The sequence below is a fragment of the Mustela nigripes genome, chromosome 4, assembly GCF_022355385.1.
Source record: "Mustela nigripes isolate SB6536 chromosome 4, MUSNIG.SB6536, whole genome shotgun sequence".
Lineage (NCBI taxonomy): Eukaryota > Metazoa > Chordata > Mammalia > Carnivora > Mustelidae > Mustela > Mustela nigripes.
Window position 1 is genome coordinate 128865132 of NC_081560.1, and position 18311 is coordinate 128883442.

The following is an 18311-nucleotide window of genomic DNA, read 5'->3' on the forward strand; positions in this document are numbered from 1 at the left end:
TTGTGATCTATTTTAATTACTATTTTTATTAATGCTCAAGTTGTCTTATCTTTGATCATTGATCACATTGATCTGTTTGCCAATCCCTGTCTGAATACCGTATTGTTTTAACTACCATCACTTTATAGACTGTGCTGGTATCTGATATGGCAATGCCTTTTCCTCTTCCTCCTCCTCCCTTCATCTTCCTCCCCTATCCACTTCCTCCTCCTCCTCCATCATCATCATCATCATCATCATCGTCATCATCATCATCATTGTCATCATCATCATCGTCATCATCAGTATTTGATTGATTATATAGTTCATTATACGATAGTTTATATTTCCACCAATATGAAATTTGGAATTAAACACATGTGTGTATTTCTAGTATGTAACATATACAAGTATTTAGAAAAGTGACATTTAAAACCAGTCAGGAAACTAGAGATACAGTAAAACACATCAATGAAACTAGAAGCTGTTTTTTTGAAAGAATCAGTAAGATTGATAAACCATTGGCCAAACTAATCCAAAAGAAAAGAGAGAGGACTCGAATTAATAAAATTATTAATGAAAAGGAAGAGATCATGACTAACACCACAGAAATAGAAACAATCATCGGAAATTATTATTAGCAGTTATATGCCAATAAGTTAAGCAACCTAGATGAAATGGATTGAGGCAGTGATCAAAAGCCTCCCAAAAAGCAAGAGCCCAGGACCTGATGGATTTCCTGGAGAATTCTATCAAACATTCAAAGAAGAAATAATACCTATACTCCTGAAGCTGTATCAAAAAATAGAAATAGAAGGAAAACTTCGTTAGTTCCCATGACCTCCTCTGAACCAGTTCAGAGGAACTATACTTAAAATGCCATCCTGATCAAAATTCCACTGGTATTTTTCAAAGAGCTGAAACAAACAATCCTAACACTTGTATGGAACCAGAAGAGACCCCGAATTGCTAAGGAAATGTTGAAAAAGAAAAAAAAAAAAACTGGGGGCATCACGTTGTCTGACTTCAAGCTTTACTACAAAGCAGTGATCACCAAGACAGCATGGTACTGGCACAAAAAAAGACACATAGACCAATGGAACAGAGTAGAGAACCCAGATATGGACTCTCAACTCTATAGTCAAATAATCTTCAACAAAGCAGGAAAAAATATACAGTGGAAAAAAAGACAGTCTCTTCAATAAATAGTGCTGGGAAAATTGGACAGCTGTATGTAGAAGAATGAAACTCGACCATTCTCTTACAACTACACACAAAGGTAAACTCGAAACATAAGGTAGGAATCTATCAAAATTCTAGAGCAGAACGTGGGTAGTAACCTCTTCAACATTGGCCACAGCAACTTCTTTCAAGATATGTCTCCAAATACAAAGGAAACAAAAGTGAAAATGAACTTTTGGGACTTCATCAAGATCAAAAGTTTCTGCACAGCAAAGGAAACAGTCAATAAAACAAAGAGGCAATCCACGGAATGGGAGAAGATATTCGCAAATGACAGTACAAAGATCTGATATCCAAGATCTATAAAGAACACAAACTCAATAGACACAAAACAGATAAGGTTGTCAAAAAATGGGCAGAAGACATTAACAGACACTTCTCCAATGAAGACATGCAAATGGCTAACAGGCACATGAAAAAATGTTCATCATCATCAGCAATCAGAGAGATTCAAATCAAAACCACATTGCACCAGTTAGAATAGCCAAAATTAACAAGACTGTAAAAAACAAGTGTTGGAGGGGATGTGGAGAAAGGGGAACCCTCTTACACTGTTGGTGGGAATGCAAGTTGGTACAACCACTTTGGAAAACAGTTTGGAGATTTCTTAAGAAATTAAAGATAGAGCTATCCTGTGACCCTGCAATGGCACTACTGGGTATTTACCCGAAAGATACAGATGTAAGGGAAAAAAGGGCCACATGTACCCCAGTGTTCATAGAAGCAATGGCCACAGTTGCCAAACTGTAAAAAGAACCAAGATGTCCTTCAACGGACAAATGGATAAGGAAGATGTGGTCCATAGACACTATGGAATATTATGCCTCCAGCAGAAAGTATGAATACCCAACTTTTATATCAACATGGACGGGACTAGAAGAGATTATGCTGAGTGAAATAAGTCAAGGAGAGAGAGTCAAGTATCATATGGTTTCACTTAGTCGTGGAGCACAAGGAATAACACAGAGGACATAGGGAGATGGAGAGAAGTGAGATGGGGGAAATCGGAGCGGGAGACAAACCATGAGAGACTGTGGACTCTGAGAAACAAACTGAGGGTTTTGGAGAGGAGGGGGTGGTGAGATGGGGTGGGTATTATGAAGGACATGTATTGCATGGAGCACTGGGTGCAGTACATAATGAATTTTGGAACACTGAAAAGAAATAAAATGGAAAAAAATAAATAAAACAAAAACCAGTCAAGATAATGGGCTGTGTGTTTAATTTTAAAAGTTAGATTTCTACCTCACCCCAAACTTGGAAATGAGTCTAACCTATTAAGAGATTTATTTTCTATAATAGCAGACATAATGACAAATTATAATTTGGCCCCATGCTTTCTCTGATAACAACTAGAAAGACTGAACAGGGTTTTTTTTTTGTTTTGTTTGTTTTGTTTTTTTAAGACTTGATGAATTGTATGGTGATTAACATACCTCAATAAAAAAATACTGTAAGAAGTAAACATTAAAAAAAATCTTAAGTGTTTGAAAGTATATGTGCTAGACAAGTTCAAAAAAATTGGGGGCCAAACATACACATGAAAATTGCTCAACATAAGCTGGCATCAGTGAAATACAAATCAAAGCCACAGTAAGATACCACTTCACACCAGTCAGAATGGCTAAAATTAACCAGTCAGGAAATGACAGGTGTTGGCAGGAATGCAGAGAAAGGGAGCCCTTCTACACTGTTGCTGGGAATGCAAGCTGGTGCAGCTACTCTGGAAAGTAGTATGGAGGTTCCTCAAAAAGTTAAAAACAGAGCTACCCTATGACCCAGCAATTGCACTACTGGGTATTTATCCAAAAGATACAAATGTAGTGATCTGAAGGGGCATGTGCACCCAAATCAAACGTTTATAGCAGCAATGCCCACAATAGCATTTACACACACACACACACACACACACACACACACACAGTGGAATACTGTGCAGCCATCAAAAAACCCCAAATCTTGCCATTTGCAACATCGTGGATAGAACTAGAGGGTATTATGTTAAGTGAAATAAGTCAATCAGAGAAAGACAATTATATGATTTCTCTGATATGAGGAATTTGAGAGGAAGGGTGGGGAGCCATGGGAGAAAGGGAGGGAAAAATAAAACAATATGGGACCGGGGAGAGAGACAAACTGAGGGTTGCTGGAGGGGAAGGAGATGGGAGGAATGGGGTGGCTGGGTGATGGACATTGGGGAGGGTATGTGCTATGGTGAGTGCTGTGAATTGTGAAAGACTGATGAATTGCAGACCTGTACCCCTGAATCAAATAATACATTATATGTTAATTTAAAAAATGGGAGGGCAAAGTAGTGAGCCTGGCATTTGGAAATGTTTTGGTGGACAAATGGTACTAGGAGAACAAAAACTGGAGGGGAAGGGAAACATAGTAAATCCAACAAGTTGTTGGGACTCCAAAAGACCACACTCAAAGAAATCAGCCCTGTCATAAACTGAACTTCAACTTCAAATGATCTCATGTTTTTGTAGATTTAAAGAGTATCAGTAGTTCCATTAACCTCTTCTGTAGAGTAAAACAAACTCGTGCTACACTTCAGATAATATCATTAGTTGTTTTTTTTTTATAACCAGTGTCTGCCACTCAGTAAAATTATTAGACACACAAAAAATAGAAACAGATCCAGAAGTGTTTCCATTGGTGTAGTTATTAGTCATATACTGTAAAATAATTATGCTTAAGAAATAAAAAATATTCTGGAAAATAAAATATAAGATAGTGAATTTCAGCAGAAAATTATAAACTATTAAAAATACTAAATGGATATTTTGGAATTAGAAAATATAATAATTGAAATTAATAACCAAATGGATGTATTTAACAACAGGCTAGTCATGACTACAGAAAAAACTGGTAAATTAGAAGATTAATCAAAAGAAAATACCTAAGGTGAATTATGGGTATGCAAAAGCATGGTAAACACAATAAGAGATATAAGAGAATACTGACAGAGTGAAAAGGTATGGCATAGAGTAACTGAAGTCAATTCCACAATAAGAAGATAGACACAATATTTAAAATTAATTTTCTAGAAATAATAAGTTTTACACCACTTTAGATTTTACTCACCTGTAACATACCATAGTAAAATTCACATCTAAACATATAATAGTAAAATTTCTAAAAATGATAGGTTGGAGTAGTTTCCAGATCTGCACGTAAGGAGTTTGAATTCTCCACTCTATCCTAACAAAGAGTAAGAAGCTGAACAGATTGAAAATGAACAACTTCATGGATACATATGAGAAGGAAGGACACAGGGCAAATGGCTTCCCCCAAGATTGGAGAAACGGCAAATTCAGGTCACTGTGGCTTATTGTAATAGACTTATAAGTAGAAACTGTCATGGGAACCAGTGCCAGGTAAGAAAGCCTGAAATGTAATTGACGAACTGCTGGAAGCTCAGTGCCAACAACTCTTGAGATTTGAAAACTCTAAATGGGCCCAGTCATGAGGGGCCCCACAACATTCTGAGATTTCCCCCCCAGAGCATGATTAGAAATCCACAGTAAATATTGAGAAAAATATCACTGTATTTCTGGCAGGGGGAGAGGGAAAAGAGCCACTTTGAAATATGCCAGACCACATAGTTATTCTTAACAAGACCTGCATTCAAGGGAAATGAGTTAACCAGAGCCTAACCTGCTGAGGGTATTGTCACAGTCTGACCAACCTGTGTAATTGGAAACACCCAACTCCAACCCACTCTAGCCATTTGACCCATCTAAGGAGGGAGAAAAAAGCAGAAACTCTTGTGAAGTTTGCAGTCCAGAGGCACAGGCTACCTAAAAGACTGATATGTTATCATAGAACCATAGAACATGTTCTCTACCCTCATGCTTTACCACCACATTACTGAAGGCCAACATACAGTAGTTTCTTTTGCCTTTTTACTATTTATATTAGATCCAAAAGATGAAATACTTAGGTATAAATTTAAATGAATAAGTACAAGATCTGTATGAGGAGAACTACAAAGTTCTGACAAATGAAATCAAGAACTAAATAAATGGAAAGGTATATTCCATGATCATCGCCAGCATCTGTCATTTCCTGACTTGTTGATTTTAGCCATTCTGACTGGTGTGAGGTGATATCTCATTGTGGTTTTGATTTGTATTTCCCTGATGCCGAGTGATATGGAGCACTTTTTCATGTGTCTGTTGGCCATCTGGATGTCTTCTTTGCAGAAATGTCTGTTCATGTCTTCTGCCCATTTCTTGATTGGATTATTTGTTCTTTGGGTGTTGAGTTTGCTAAGTTCTTTATAGATTCTGGACACTAGTCCTTTATCTGATATGTCGTTTGCAAATATCTTCTCCCATTCCGTCAGTTGTCTTTTGATTTTGTTAACTGTTTCCTTTGCTGTGCAAAAGCTTTTGATCTTGATGAAATCCCAATAGTTCATTTTTGCCCTTGCTTCCCTTGCCTTTTGCGTTGTTCCTAGGAAGATGTTGCTGCGGCTGAGGTCGAAGAGGTTGCTGCCTGTGTTCTCCTCCATGATCATGGATAATAATACTCAATATTGTTGTCAGTTCTTCCCAATGTGATGCATAGATTAAATGCAATCACAGTTAAAGTCTCAAAAGTTATCTTATGAAGATCAAAAAATTCATTTTAAAGTTTACATGAATAGACAAAAGGGTCTGAATAGCCAATACAAGGTTGGAGAAGAAGAAGAAGAAAATTGGAGAACTGACACTACCTGAACTCAAGACTTACTATAAAGCTAAAATAATGAAGATAGTGTGGTACTGGTAAAGGACAGACAAATAGATTAATAGAACAGAATAGAGAACTGAGGAATAGACCTTTATAAATATAAATATTTATAATATAAATATTGATCTTTGACAAAGGAGAAAAGCAATATAGTAGAACAAAGGTGACTTTTTGAACAAGTCATGCTGAAACAACTGGATATCCACACAACAAAAAAATGAGTCTAGATACAGAACTTATCCTATACAAAAATTAACTCAAATGAATCACAGATATAAATGTAAAACACAAACTACAAAACTCCTAGAAGATAATGTAGAAGAAAACCTAGATGATCTTGGGTATGGTGATGACTTTAAAATACACACAATTCATTGAAAAAAAATGATTTAGCTGGACTTCATTAAAATAAAAAACTCTCTGAGAAAGTCCATATCATGAGACTGTAAAGATAAGCCACAGACTGGGAGTAAATATTCACAAAAAATACATTTGATCCAGAATATACAAAGAACTCTTTAAACTCAACAGTAAGAAAACCAACAATCTGATTATAAAATGGTCCAAAGATCTTAACAGATTCCACACCAAAGAAGATATACAGATGGCAAATAAGCATATGAAAAGATGCTCCACATCATATTTCATCAGGGAATTGCAAATTAAAACAATAATGGGACACTACTACACACCTATTAGAATGGCCAACTGAAACACTGACAACAACAAATGCTAATAAGGTTGTAGAGCTCCCTAATGCATTCCCAAGAAGTATTGAGACACATTTTATAAATTAAGTGCAGGCATATAAACATGTTTCCATACTAATATATTGACAGAGATCATCTGGGTGTTTACACAATAAAAGACTGAATAGAAAAAAATAGGTGAACTCCCAATCCATAAAACTAAATACTTTGCAAGTGTGTTGCTGCCACGTTTTAAATATAAATTAGGTTTAGCTGAAAAGTAATTTATAGAGTAAAAATCTGGTGTTGTGTTATAGCATCCCAAATTTTTTCTGAGAAAATAAAGTTGATATCATGAATTATGTATACATAGTACATTTTAAAAATATTTATTCATTTTAATTTTACCAAAGTGACAACATATCAAATCTTGGATCATTTGTACTTTCAAAGGTTATATATGTATATATATATATATACACATATATTTATACACATATACAAATATATATATATTTAAACATACATGTACATATTTGTTTTAATATAAAAACCTTACATGATTGCTTTGATAGTTTCTCTAATTTACAAAATGTAATAGATAAAGTTTTATTTTTGACTGTTTAAGTCTGCATACTTGATATGTTTCAGAATTTTACTTTATAACATGGACTTCTTCACATAGACTCCCTCTGCACAACTCCAGGAGGCACCATTCCATTGTAGTCTATATGATTAATGGAGTTGTGCATTGTACAAACTGCAGCTGCTATGGAGGCCCTGTTTTCACAAGTGGTACTGTAACAGAATCTGATTATTATAAATATGGTATACTCAGAAAGATATTTAAAGAGAATGATAAATATACCTAAGTGGTTACCTTGCCTAGAGTCATGTTTTGGCAGTCTTTCATAACCCAAAATAATACCACTTAAAGTCAGCAAATATAGAAAATTCAGACCTCTCTAAAATCAGTGAGTGTCAATTGTATATAATTTCATTTTCTGAGCACTTATTCCTAAAGCAAAAACAAAATAAAGAAAACACTTTTTTCTTTCTTATTTCAAAACCCACATAGATTATGGGTGTTAATGACACTGCACTTAAAAATTGTTAGCTTTGGGGGGGAAAAGTAACCAGATAGGAACATAAATTTTATTTTCTTTCTTTAAACTATAAAGTTACAGTGTCCTGAATAGACAAAATATGAGACTTATGTAAACACTCACTCTTTTAAGGGAAAAAAAAAGCAGCAAAAACAACATTGCATGTCTGGTCATATTTTGAAAAGGGGAAAGGCAACTGAAGCGTATCTGTAAAGATACCTTTTTTCTATTCAGTTTACCCTTGAGATGTAATGTACCTCTCAAAATAATCTAAACTTATCCAGATGATATTTTTAATCTTGAAAAAATACTTTATTTTTTTCTTGTTGGATGATCCTATTAGCAAACTGCTGGAAGGGAAAATCATACAGGACATAATTTGTAGTTTGACCTACTCACATTGGGTGTTGCTAAAGAAAATCAATCAGAAATTGTTGTGTTAAAATAACTCTATCTGCTCTAGCTGGCATGTGTGACTGACTTTAGAATCTATCATTTAAAGAAAATGGTTGACGTTTGGGTATACAATTTATCAAATTTCACTCTAGTCCTTTTTCTCCAAAGCACAGGAAAATAATCATCCCTCCCTAAATATAAATCTTTTAAGAGAAATTCAGAGATCTGTCTTCAGTAAGATAACTGATAAATAGCAGAGCATAATTTAAAGATGGTTTCCATCACAGATCACATGGCGCCTAAACTCTTGAACCTGTCACTCAAGTCTTTTCATCAGTTGGCCCACTAGCATTAATCTCAGCTCCTCTCTGACCAGTTTTCTGATTGGTCTTTTCATAATTACAGGTTTCCTGCTTACTGCTGCCATGAAGTAAACTCTTCCTACCGCCTGAAATGCTCCCCAACCTCTCTTCTGCCAACCCAAAGCTATTATTCCCTTACAGCTCAATTTGAGGAACACTCCTTTTAAGGAATCAAAGATAGAAAAAGAAAAGAAGAAAAGAGAAATGCAGGAAGGGAAACTAGAATGGGTGGAAGGAAGGGAAGGAGGGAAGAGTACTTTCAATCATTACATTTTTATTTCCTCATTATTAAATGCCTTCCAAATATAGCACTATATCTTGGGAACTAATTACATAGCTCTATGAGATCAGAGCAACTGATTTTTTTTTCTCTTGTTTTTCTCAGTATAGGAACTATTTTTATTTACCTAATGTTTTGGTAATTGTTTACTGAACCAATTAACCTAAAAGAAGGGACATTTTTTTTATTGACCAAACCCAGAACATTATAGTTGGGGCTATTATTTCAGTGTGTAATTTAAAAAATCTGAATCACCCCTTTTAAATATCAGTCATTCAACCCATTATCAGAAAATTGAAAGTTGATATAGAAGAAATATGTTTACATTACTCATTTTTAATTATGAAGATTCTACTTTATATGGACCACCTAGGGAATGTTTATTGAATAATGGGAATGTCTATTATAAATTGAGGCTACTAATATAGTAGTATTAAGACAGCAGAGGCCACTAATGCATTGACCACATCAAAAAGTATAGCTGTTTTAGGGGATGGGAACACACCACAAACAGAAATCAAACAAACCCCAAAAATAAAATTTATACTACAAATGACAGAAAAGCATAAACAGACTTAATGTTTTACACAATTTCTTATAAATCAATGAGAAAAAGGTGACCACTAATGAAAAATTAACAAAGCATATTTAGAAGAGAAGATATATAAAAAGTCAACAAATGTATATAAAGATTTTCACACTAGGACTCAAATGCAAATTGAGCTAAAATAATCATATTCCCCAAAATTACAATGGTAACATACTGTCTTGTGAGAGTGTGGTGAACTGACATTCTCATATACTGATGGGAGGAATATAAAATGGTAAACTCCCCAGAGAGCAGTTTGACAAGCTATATCAAACTTTAAAATGTGTTTACCTTTTGAGCCAACAATTTGAGTTTATCCCAAAGAGGAAATCAGACTATAGGCAGAATTGTTTATTTGTATACAGTAGAAAAAAATATATAACATCCAAACTGTGAATTACCTAAGTGCCTATCATTAGCAAGCAGTTTTATAAAAATATGCGGTGACTTCATATAATATATTGCAGTCATTATTAAGAATACTCATATAGGATTGTGTTTATGATGGAAAATTATTCACATTATGTTAAGTAAAAAAAAAAAGACTACTGAATGTGTTTATTGTGATTGCAGTTTATAATTTTATATCCATATATATGTATATATAGAGAGAGAATACTCCCTGAAGGACAGACATCAAATCATTAGCTACAGTCATTTGATAGTAATAGTATATATCTCATAGTATCTGCTTTCCCTTTATGTTTGTCTGTATGTCCTCAAATTTTTTGCAGTCAGCATGTAGCTTTTTCCCAGAGTGAAGACTATATAAGTTTTTTTTATCTCATTTCCTTTTACTTTTCTTATTCAGCATTATTTCTTCTTTTTCTTGCTTATTTAACTTTAAAAGATTGTATAACATTATGAAAATGTCTGCTTTATTTTGAAGAGATGCATTTCATGTTTATGTGATTAGGCAGTGTTCTTTTTCCCTAAAGCAAAAGGTTCTATTGCAAATGATTTAATTGTTACTCGAGGATGAGCATCTTATTATTCATGAGTTATATAAATCACCAAAATGTCCACAGTGATCACAACAAGACTTGGAAAACAAGGATGCTAGCTACAGGGAGTTACTTTATTACTTAAGATATTATCCAGCCAATAGATGGCAAGAAGTGGCAGGATGAATGGAGTCTAAGAAAAATCAATGTCCCTATTTTGTGATTACATACTCAGCAGAATCCATTAATAATCCAAGCTTCTGGTTTAAAGAAAAAGTACTCTTTTCATTCTTCTCTAAGATGTCTGGACATGTCTAAAATAGATTATATAATGTTCAGAGACCGCATGTTAAAAGAAGCATATTCAAATCACAATGTGTTAGGAGAAAAATAACCTGGATTTTCCATGACCAGAGAACTGACTCTGAAGAAGAAAAAGTTCAGAGAAGATATAACAACTATCTTCAGATCTAAAGATCTGGCAAGATAAAAAAGAGATTTGTCTTGTCTGTTTGATTCCCAGCTGGCAGACCAAAGACCAGTGACTGGCTACTCTGAAGGAAGATTTTGACTAGGTATATGCAATCACTTTCTAAAAAATAGACATATACAGAAATGGAAAGGATAAGCTGTGGAAAGGCAGGGGCTTATGCCTTCCACACTCTGATACTAGCAACTCCTAGCATAGATCCTGGCAAACAAAAGGCACTTACAAAATTTTATTGAGTGAATTGAGAGGTAATAAATTTTATCTTCATTGAGTGTACTCTGATTCAGCTATATGATTATTTTGGAAAGATATTTTGTAAAATAGTTTACAGCATTAGATAGGAGATTGAGTCAGATTATCTATAAGTGTGTGGCTATCCATCCCAAATTTTTCTAGGATTTTCTAGTATAATTCCAATTTAAACTATTTTGTCCTGTTCTTCCCTTGAGTATACTTCCAAATGTTGTTTTGTTAGTAAAGCTAATAAAATTTATGATGAGCCAGTCTTACTCTAGGTAGCATAACTAATAGAATGACAAAGTAGATTCCTTTCTACAGGCTGGAAATCATGTTGGACTGCTATAGTTGGTGTGGATAGAGAACTACAGTTGTTTATAACTGGGAAGTCATTCACTATAAATGTATAGCTAGCTCTATCTTGGTGAATGCAGACTTAACTGTTACATATTTCTGTAATCAAACAAAGCCAATCAAAATTGTATGTAGAGTAACATGTTTTTATTGATTATTTACTTTAAGAAGATGATTTTGGTCACAGTTCTATACTATTCGGCCATACATATACCAGTGCTTCCATAGCATTCAAGTTTGATTACGAGGCCAGACTTAAGTCTTCATGTTTGACAGATGGTTGGGAATATGCAAGTAAGTGTGCATTGTGCAGAAAAGCATGCAAGTGAAGAGTCAATCAAGAGAGAATAAACATGCTTAGAAAGAGGCCACCTTATTGGTATTCTGACTACAGAATCAAGCAACTTTCTATGCAAATTATGCAGCTGCATCAGCACCATTGACACTATAGGAGTAAAGAGGATAAAAATCCCAAAGTTTTCTGTGGCAAACTAGCTCTGTGCTTTATCAAGGAAATAATAGAAAGGTAGGTGAGGTAGAGTGTTTTTTGTTGGTTGGTTTGATTTTTTTTTTTAATTGCTTATTTCTTTTGTTTGCTTGAAGCACTAATGACCATAGCAAACGTGGCAAGTTTAACTGATGAATATAGAGTTTCAAAGCTCCCAGAGCATGGCTTTTGGACTAATAGAAATTTAGATGGGAACAGCAACCTACTTTCCCTTATTTCAGGATTAGCATGCCTGCTGGTACAGACAGAATTCTTCCAGTGTTTATGGGTGGAGTGTCTCTCTCTTTCTCTCTCTCAGGCTCTATCTCTGTCTGTCTGTCTTTCTGCCTCTATTTCTCTCAAAAGAACAACCAAATTGGTACAACAACCCATTATTCAGAGAATGTTTTATGGTTCTTATTTGATACTCAGTAACTTAAAGAATTAGGACATTTTAACTAAAGAGATCAAGAATTTTAGATGGGAAGAGACATAGAACTAACAGTTAAGTGAACAGATATGTTTGCTCCATTTAAACAGCAAGAAATCAAACTCGAATTATCTTTTTTTCAATAAAAAGCAAAATATATAAACATCACATATTAATATTTACAATTTGAAGCAACTCTTCTATGAAGCCATTCCTGACTTCCATAAGCCATGCTGAATCCTCCCTTCCTACTGACCACTGTTGGGATTTGACATTAAGGCATTGCACTTTACAGTGTTAGTTTGTATGTCACCTGACTATGGAGGGGGTTCCTCTCAGGCCTGCCCTTGCCTTTTGAAACACACACACACACACACACACACACACACACACACACACAAATACACATGTACAAAAACACAAACACAGTTGATTCCTAGGAGCTAGAGGGAGATAGTTAAATCTTTATATTGTAAGCTTTCATTACAAGGTCAGCCCAGACATTATGCATCTGGATATATCTGGATATTTCCCTGCCCCTTCATGTTTCTTCTAACATTCTTAAATATATGTACACAAGTTCCTTAACACTTCTTCATTCAAGAGCTTTCTCTTTCTTTGATGCAGGCTGGATTTAATGACTCTCTTTTAGAGAACAGAATATGGCAGAACTGATGGGATGTCACTCCTAAAATTAAGCTATAAAAGAACTGTGGCTTCCATGTTGTAATTACCATAAGGCTTTCTTTCACTCTCTTGATATCTGCCTCTTGAATCATTTGCCCTGGCATAAGCCATCCGCTGTGTCATAAGGACACTTGGGAAGCTTTTGGAGAGGCCCACTTGTCTGGGACCTGAAGCCTGCCATCAACCACATGAGTGATGTAGGAAGAGGATCCTCATCCCAAGGTGAAATGATTACAGCCTTCACCAACAGCCTTACTGGTGAGAGCCCCAGAGCCAAAACCACCCAGCTGAGCCAGCTTCAGATCCTGACCCACAGAATGGTTGACTTTAAGTGTTTAAGTGATTTTGAGCTGCCACATTTGGGATAATTTACATAGCAGCAGATAAATAACATATTTCCTATTTATAGCAATAGCTGAAATCTCTTTTTCCTCCAATTTCAGTCACCCTCCAGTTCTCACATCTTCATCTTTTGTTATCTCCTCCCCTGTGTCAGGCTGCTCTTGCACAACACACTTGTCCTACTCTGATGGCTCCTCACTCTTTGGAGGCCTCCTGGAGTTGAAAAAAAATCAAATTCTCCACTGTGAATGGCTCATATCCCAAATTAGATTGCACATAATAGGTGCTTAATAAATATCTCTTCATTGTATAATCAAATTTCTATTTCTTCTGATTTGTGCAAATAAAAATCATTCATTTGAAAAATAGCATTTTCTTATTAGGTCAGACAAGAATTATAAAGAGAACTGTTTAAGTATTTGAAACTAAGCCTTTCATAAGCAAGACTTACTAGTAACTATAAAACCTCACCTGGTACCTGAGCCAAGCAGATATTGGTCTCAGTGCCTTCTTTGGCTTCAGAAACCAGAGATAGTGTGCATTTAAGTTCCACATGGGCAAAGCTCAACAAGTATTTCACCCTGAGGAAAAATTGTAGGTTCAAGATCACTGTCTTATAAATGCATTTCCAGTACTAGGTATTGCTAGTAATTTTCAGATTTGTTTCTATTGCTACCTTTAATAATCAAGATAATTATTAAACAATTGTGGTATGCCTGCCATACTAAGTTCTCCAAGTCAGTTTGTTTACAAATACTTTTTTCACTATCGGTGTGTGACATGGGTTAGCAAAACAAACACAGTTACTTGTAATGCCAAATAGGCAAAAGAAATGGACAGTGATTTGATGAGCCCACAGGCATGTACTCATAAGCCAAGTACTGTAAAGGAAAAATACAGATTACTATAAAGACCTGTATTAGAAAGCTTTCTCTAATCTGGGACAGAGAATCACAGAAAGTTCCTCTGAGCTAATTACCTTGGGTAGAGATCTAGGATAATATGTAACTAGGTAAAAGTGTAGGGCTGACGGGAAGCTAAGTTAGCTAGCATTTACAATATACCAGGAACTGTCTAAGCACTTCAGGTATCAACATAGGTAATCCTCACCATAGGAGGTGGGCTCCAACTTAACCACATTTTAAAGATATGAAACCTGAGAACTAATGTCCACATACTTACTGCTGTTCCAGACTTTCTGCAAAGACTGTGACTTAAACCCTAGGGACACCAAAGAAAACTGAATGAAAGTGATTGTTCAGACCACTTTCTAGCTAAGCAGCATGTCATATTAATTACCTATGGAAGTTTAACAATTGAAATACCAACAAATAGAACATGGTATAACTTTATTACCTTCCAAACATGTTTTCTAAAAAAATAAGATATAAATCATATTACAAAAATTTTGTTTTAAATTATTACGCACTTTTATAATTCTCTTGATTTCTTTATGCTTTCTACACAACCACCCCAGGCTATCCTTTTTTATATAATAAATACTGCTAAACAAATACATATACTCGGCTTATATACAGTTTATGAAAATGGACACTGTTACTGTATATTAAGTTACAGCCAACATTGAGAAAAGAGAAGGGAAAGTACTTTATTATTCTTTGTTAAGTAATGAATATTTTGGAGTAATGTAATCCTTAAACACAAATGAGCATAACTTTGATATAAATGTAAATTTTTTAAATCTTGAGATGTTTCTTAAGATAAACTCTATGACTGAAGTCCTGAATATTTAATTGTTCCATTTTTACAAAATGAATGCAGTCATTTATTCAATATAATTAGTTATCTAGATGAAAACAATTATAATTGAACATAGCTATTTCCTAAATACATTTTAAATACCATAGATAAGCCTACATTAAATACTTGGTCTATTGTTTGGATAGATTTTGTTTGCCACTCCAAGATCCACTCCCCCTTTTTCTACCCTACTCTGTGCCTCAGAAGGCCAGCATTTCTAGAAATTATCAGTAGGCTCCTTTAGCCTTTGACCTCTAGCTGAGCCAGTGGGGTGACAGGGGGCATGAGTGGGAGGAGAGAAACTGAACTGGTTTTCCTCTCAGCTCCCTCTCTACTGGGTCAGTGCATATTGGGTGTGTCCTCTAGAGAAGGATAAGGTTCCTGTCATGTCGATACAGCCCTTCCATCTGTATTCTGGAAACTGTACCATCCCTTTCCCCATAAGGCCCAAGAATAAAAATAGATAGAGTGCTGAACCATCCTTGTTACTTTCTCCCAAACCAGCCTCCATCTTTGTCAATAATCCCATTATTAAGCCCTCCTCAGTTACCCAGGGCCAGTAATATAGTTATTTGTAGAAGCCTGACCATATAATAATTGACAATAGGATTGGCCTTCAGAATTTGCCTTCACGGAATTCTGAACTGGGCTGATCACATATGAATGGGGTATCCAGAAAATTTACTGGACAGGAGTAGGGTGAAGTGGAAAGGCAACACCAAAGAATATGGTATTAGACAAAGAGGGCAAAACAAAAGATGAGAAAATAGAGGTTGAGGAGAATGAATGTATTGATGTGGGTGCACTTACTCAGGATTCAGGACTTGAAAGTGTGGCTCGAGTACCCAGAAGTAGCTTTACTAGTCTGCTTGGCTTGTTAACTAAAGATTGAACTCAATGGTGGACTACAGTCAATTAGGATGATGTGCCAGAATTTCTCTGCTATAATGCAAGGAGAAGATTCAGATAGCTCAGGAAGAGGAAATAATGTATAACCTATTTAGCCGCTTGCTAACCATTATCCCTAGGTGGGTCCGGAGGACACACTTCTTTGATCAAGGCATTAAGAAATGCATTGGTGAGGGAGTCAGTAAGGTCACTGGTAGCTGGTCTCTGTAGGCTGACTTTGAGCATGGGAACCATGTTTGGAATATAGATCACATTTGCCATTCCTACAACATGCCTATACTTTAAACACTAAATGAATTTTTAATAATATTAGTGAGAAAAGAATGCTACAATGAAATCCCCCTTTTAAAAAATCTCCCATAAAATCTACACTGGTCACTAACACTTTAATGAATATACTTTGCATAATTGATACAAAAAAACCACTGAGTCCTATTTCAGGTTTGGCACAAGGTGAAAACAGAAACTGATACATGAGATTGGTCCAAAGTAAATCACTTACAAGTTGGGTTTTCATTGACAATACTCTTAATCTCTATGAAGCCCAGTTTCTTCATCCACAAAATGAAGGGAATAATATCTGTCTCTCATAGTTGTGAGGATAAGCAAAATAGAGGGCAGTAACTCAATTAATTAAGTTTGCTGTCTTCTGGTCTCCAACACCTTGGGCATTTCTCTCTCATAGCACTTGCAACCTAGTACCATATGCTATACTGCAAACCTCTTAAGTTTGGGATCCATGTCTCTTTATATCATTTTATATCCCCAGGGTCAATACCTCAACACATCATCAGAGGCCAACTGTGTGAGCAGTTGAATGAAGAATAAATGTGTTATATTGATAATGAAATGAAAGTGGTCAGCTTGTGTGTTTAAATTTCATTGCCATCTGCTCCCTTTATAACCATAAACAAATTATTTAACCTTACTGAGCTGTAATTTCCTCATCTTTGAAACTGGGAAAGATTTGTATCATTGAACTTTCAAGTGTTATAAAAAATACATATATAATATATAATATAAATAAATATATAATAAATACATAAATATATTTATAAATATAATATAAAATATATAAAAATAGTGAAGTTATAAAAAACTTTGAAGTGTTATAAAAAATAAATTATAGGGGCACCTGGGTGGCTCAGTTCGTTGAGTGTCTGACTTCATTTCAGCTCAGGCCATGATCTCAGGGTCATGAGATAAAGCCCAGGATCCGGCTTCATGCTCAGCAGGAAGTCTGCTTGAGGTTCTCTCACCTTTCCTTCTGCCCATCTCCACCCCATGCTCACTCTCTCTGTCTCTCTCAAATAAATAAATAAACCTAAGAATAAAATAAAACAAACTATATAACATTTAAGGTATCTGGAAAATAGGGAATACTTCATAAATTTTATTTCCGTTTCTCTTCCTCCTTTGTATCTCAAGGGCCTGGCACATTATAAGCACTGAAATATTGCTATCTGTGATGGATCATACATGCATTTCTAATTTTAAAGTTTATACACCATTTATTCTTTAAAAAAACAACAACTCCTAAGTATCAGATTACTGTCCATGGGATTTCAAAATATTTTTAAGTCTTTTATAGTTCAAGTGTTCTAAGAATTTGGAAGAGGCCCCACTTCTGAAAACTATTTCAATAAATCCAAAATGGATAGTTGTGGAAAATATTTAACATTCAATAGTTAATTTTGAATAGAAAGGATATATAGTTAATTTTTTCCTTTTTATTTATACAAATCACAGGAAACAGTTTAGATAGGTTATTCAAAAGAAGCTCCCCACATCATTTCTAATGGGATACATCAACTCAACTGTTGCCCGAAGATTATTCCTAACAAATGTACATATTGTTTGACTTTACTTGGAATAAACAAAAAGCTTAAAATTAAATTATTGCTTAGACATAAAACCATTAAGTTAAAATAAGTCCAGACATTTGGAATTAAGTCAGTTTAAGATAGTCACCTTTGATTAAAACATAGCTACAATGTTTGGATTATTTTATTAACTTTATGTCATAACCATAAAAACTCAGTTAAATTTTAACAGTAAGTTCATAGTGCCTTTACACAAATTCACAAACAGAAAAAATCAGTGTCTTTACACAAATTCATTTAAATACTGCAAGGGACTCCAAAAATTACTAAACCACTAAGACAAAAGACAAAAAAAGAAGATTTTAAAAAAGGCATTTAAATCTCTACTGGCCTGCCTTTCTTTCTTCCCTTCAAATAGAAAAACATATATGTGTAATTGACAAAACTCAGTGCTATTTCAC

At 34.9% G+C, this 18311-nt stretch overlaps 1 protein-coding gene across 5 annotated transcripts in view; it reads left to right on the top strand.

Annotated features, from left to right (window-relative positions):
- Positions 1-18311, top strand: part of CABCOCO1 (ciliary associated calcium binding coiled-coil 1) — a 112548-nt gene that overhangs the window by 37110 nt on the left and 57127 nt on the right. Inside the window, exon 6 of one of the 5 annotated variants that reach the window (XM_059397481.1) lies at positions 8561-9103. The exons of 3 other annotated variants lie outside the window; for them this stretch is intronic. In XM_059397481.1, the coding sequence (XP_059253464.1) occupies positions 8561-8584 (24 nt within the window). In that variant the 3' untranslated portion in view covers positions 8585-9103. Of the gene's footprint in view, positions 1-285; positions 2490-8560; positions 9104-18311 lie in introns of those variants that run through there. One more of the 5 variants, XM_059397479.1, reaches the window with a different exon arrangement.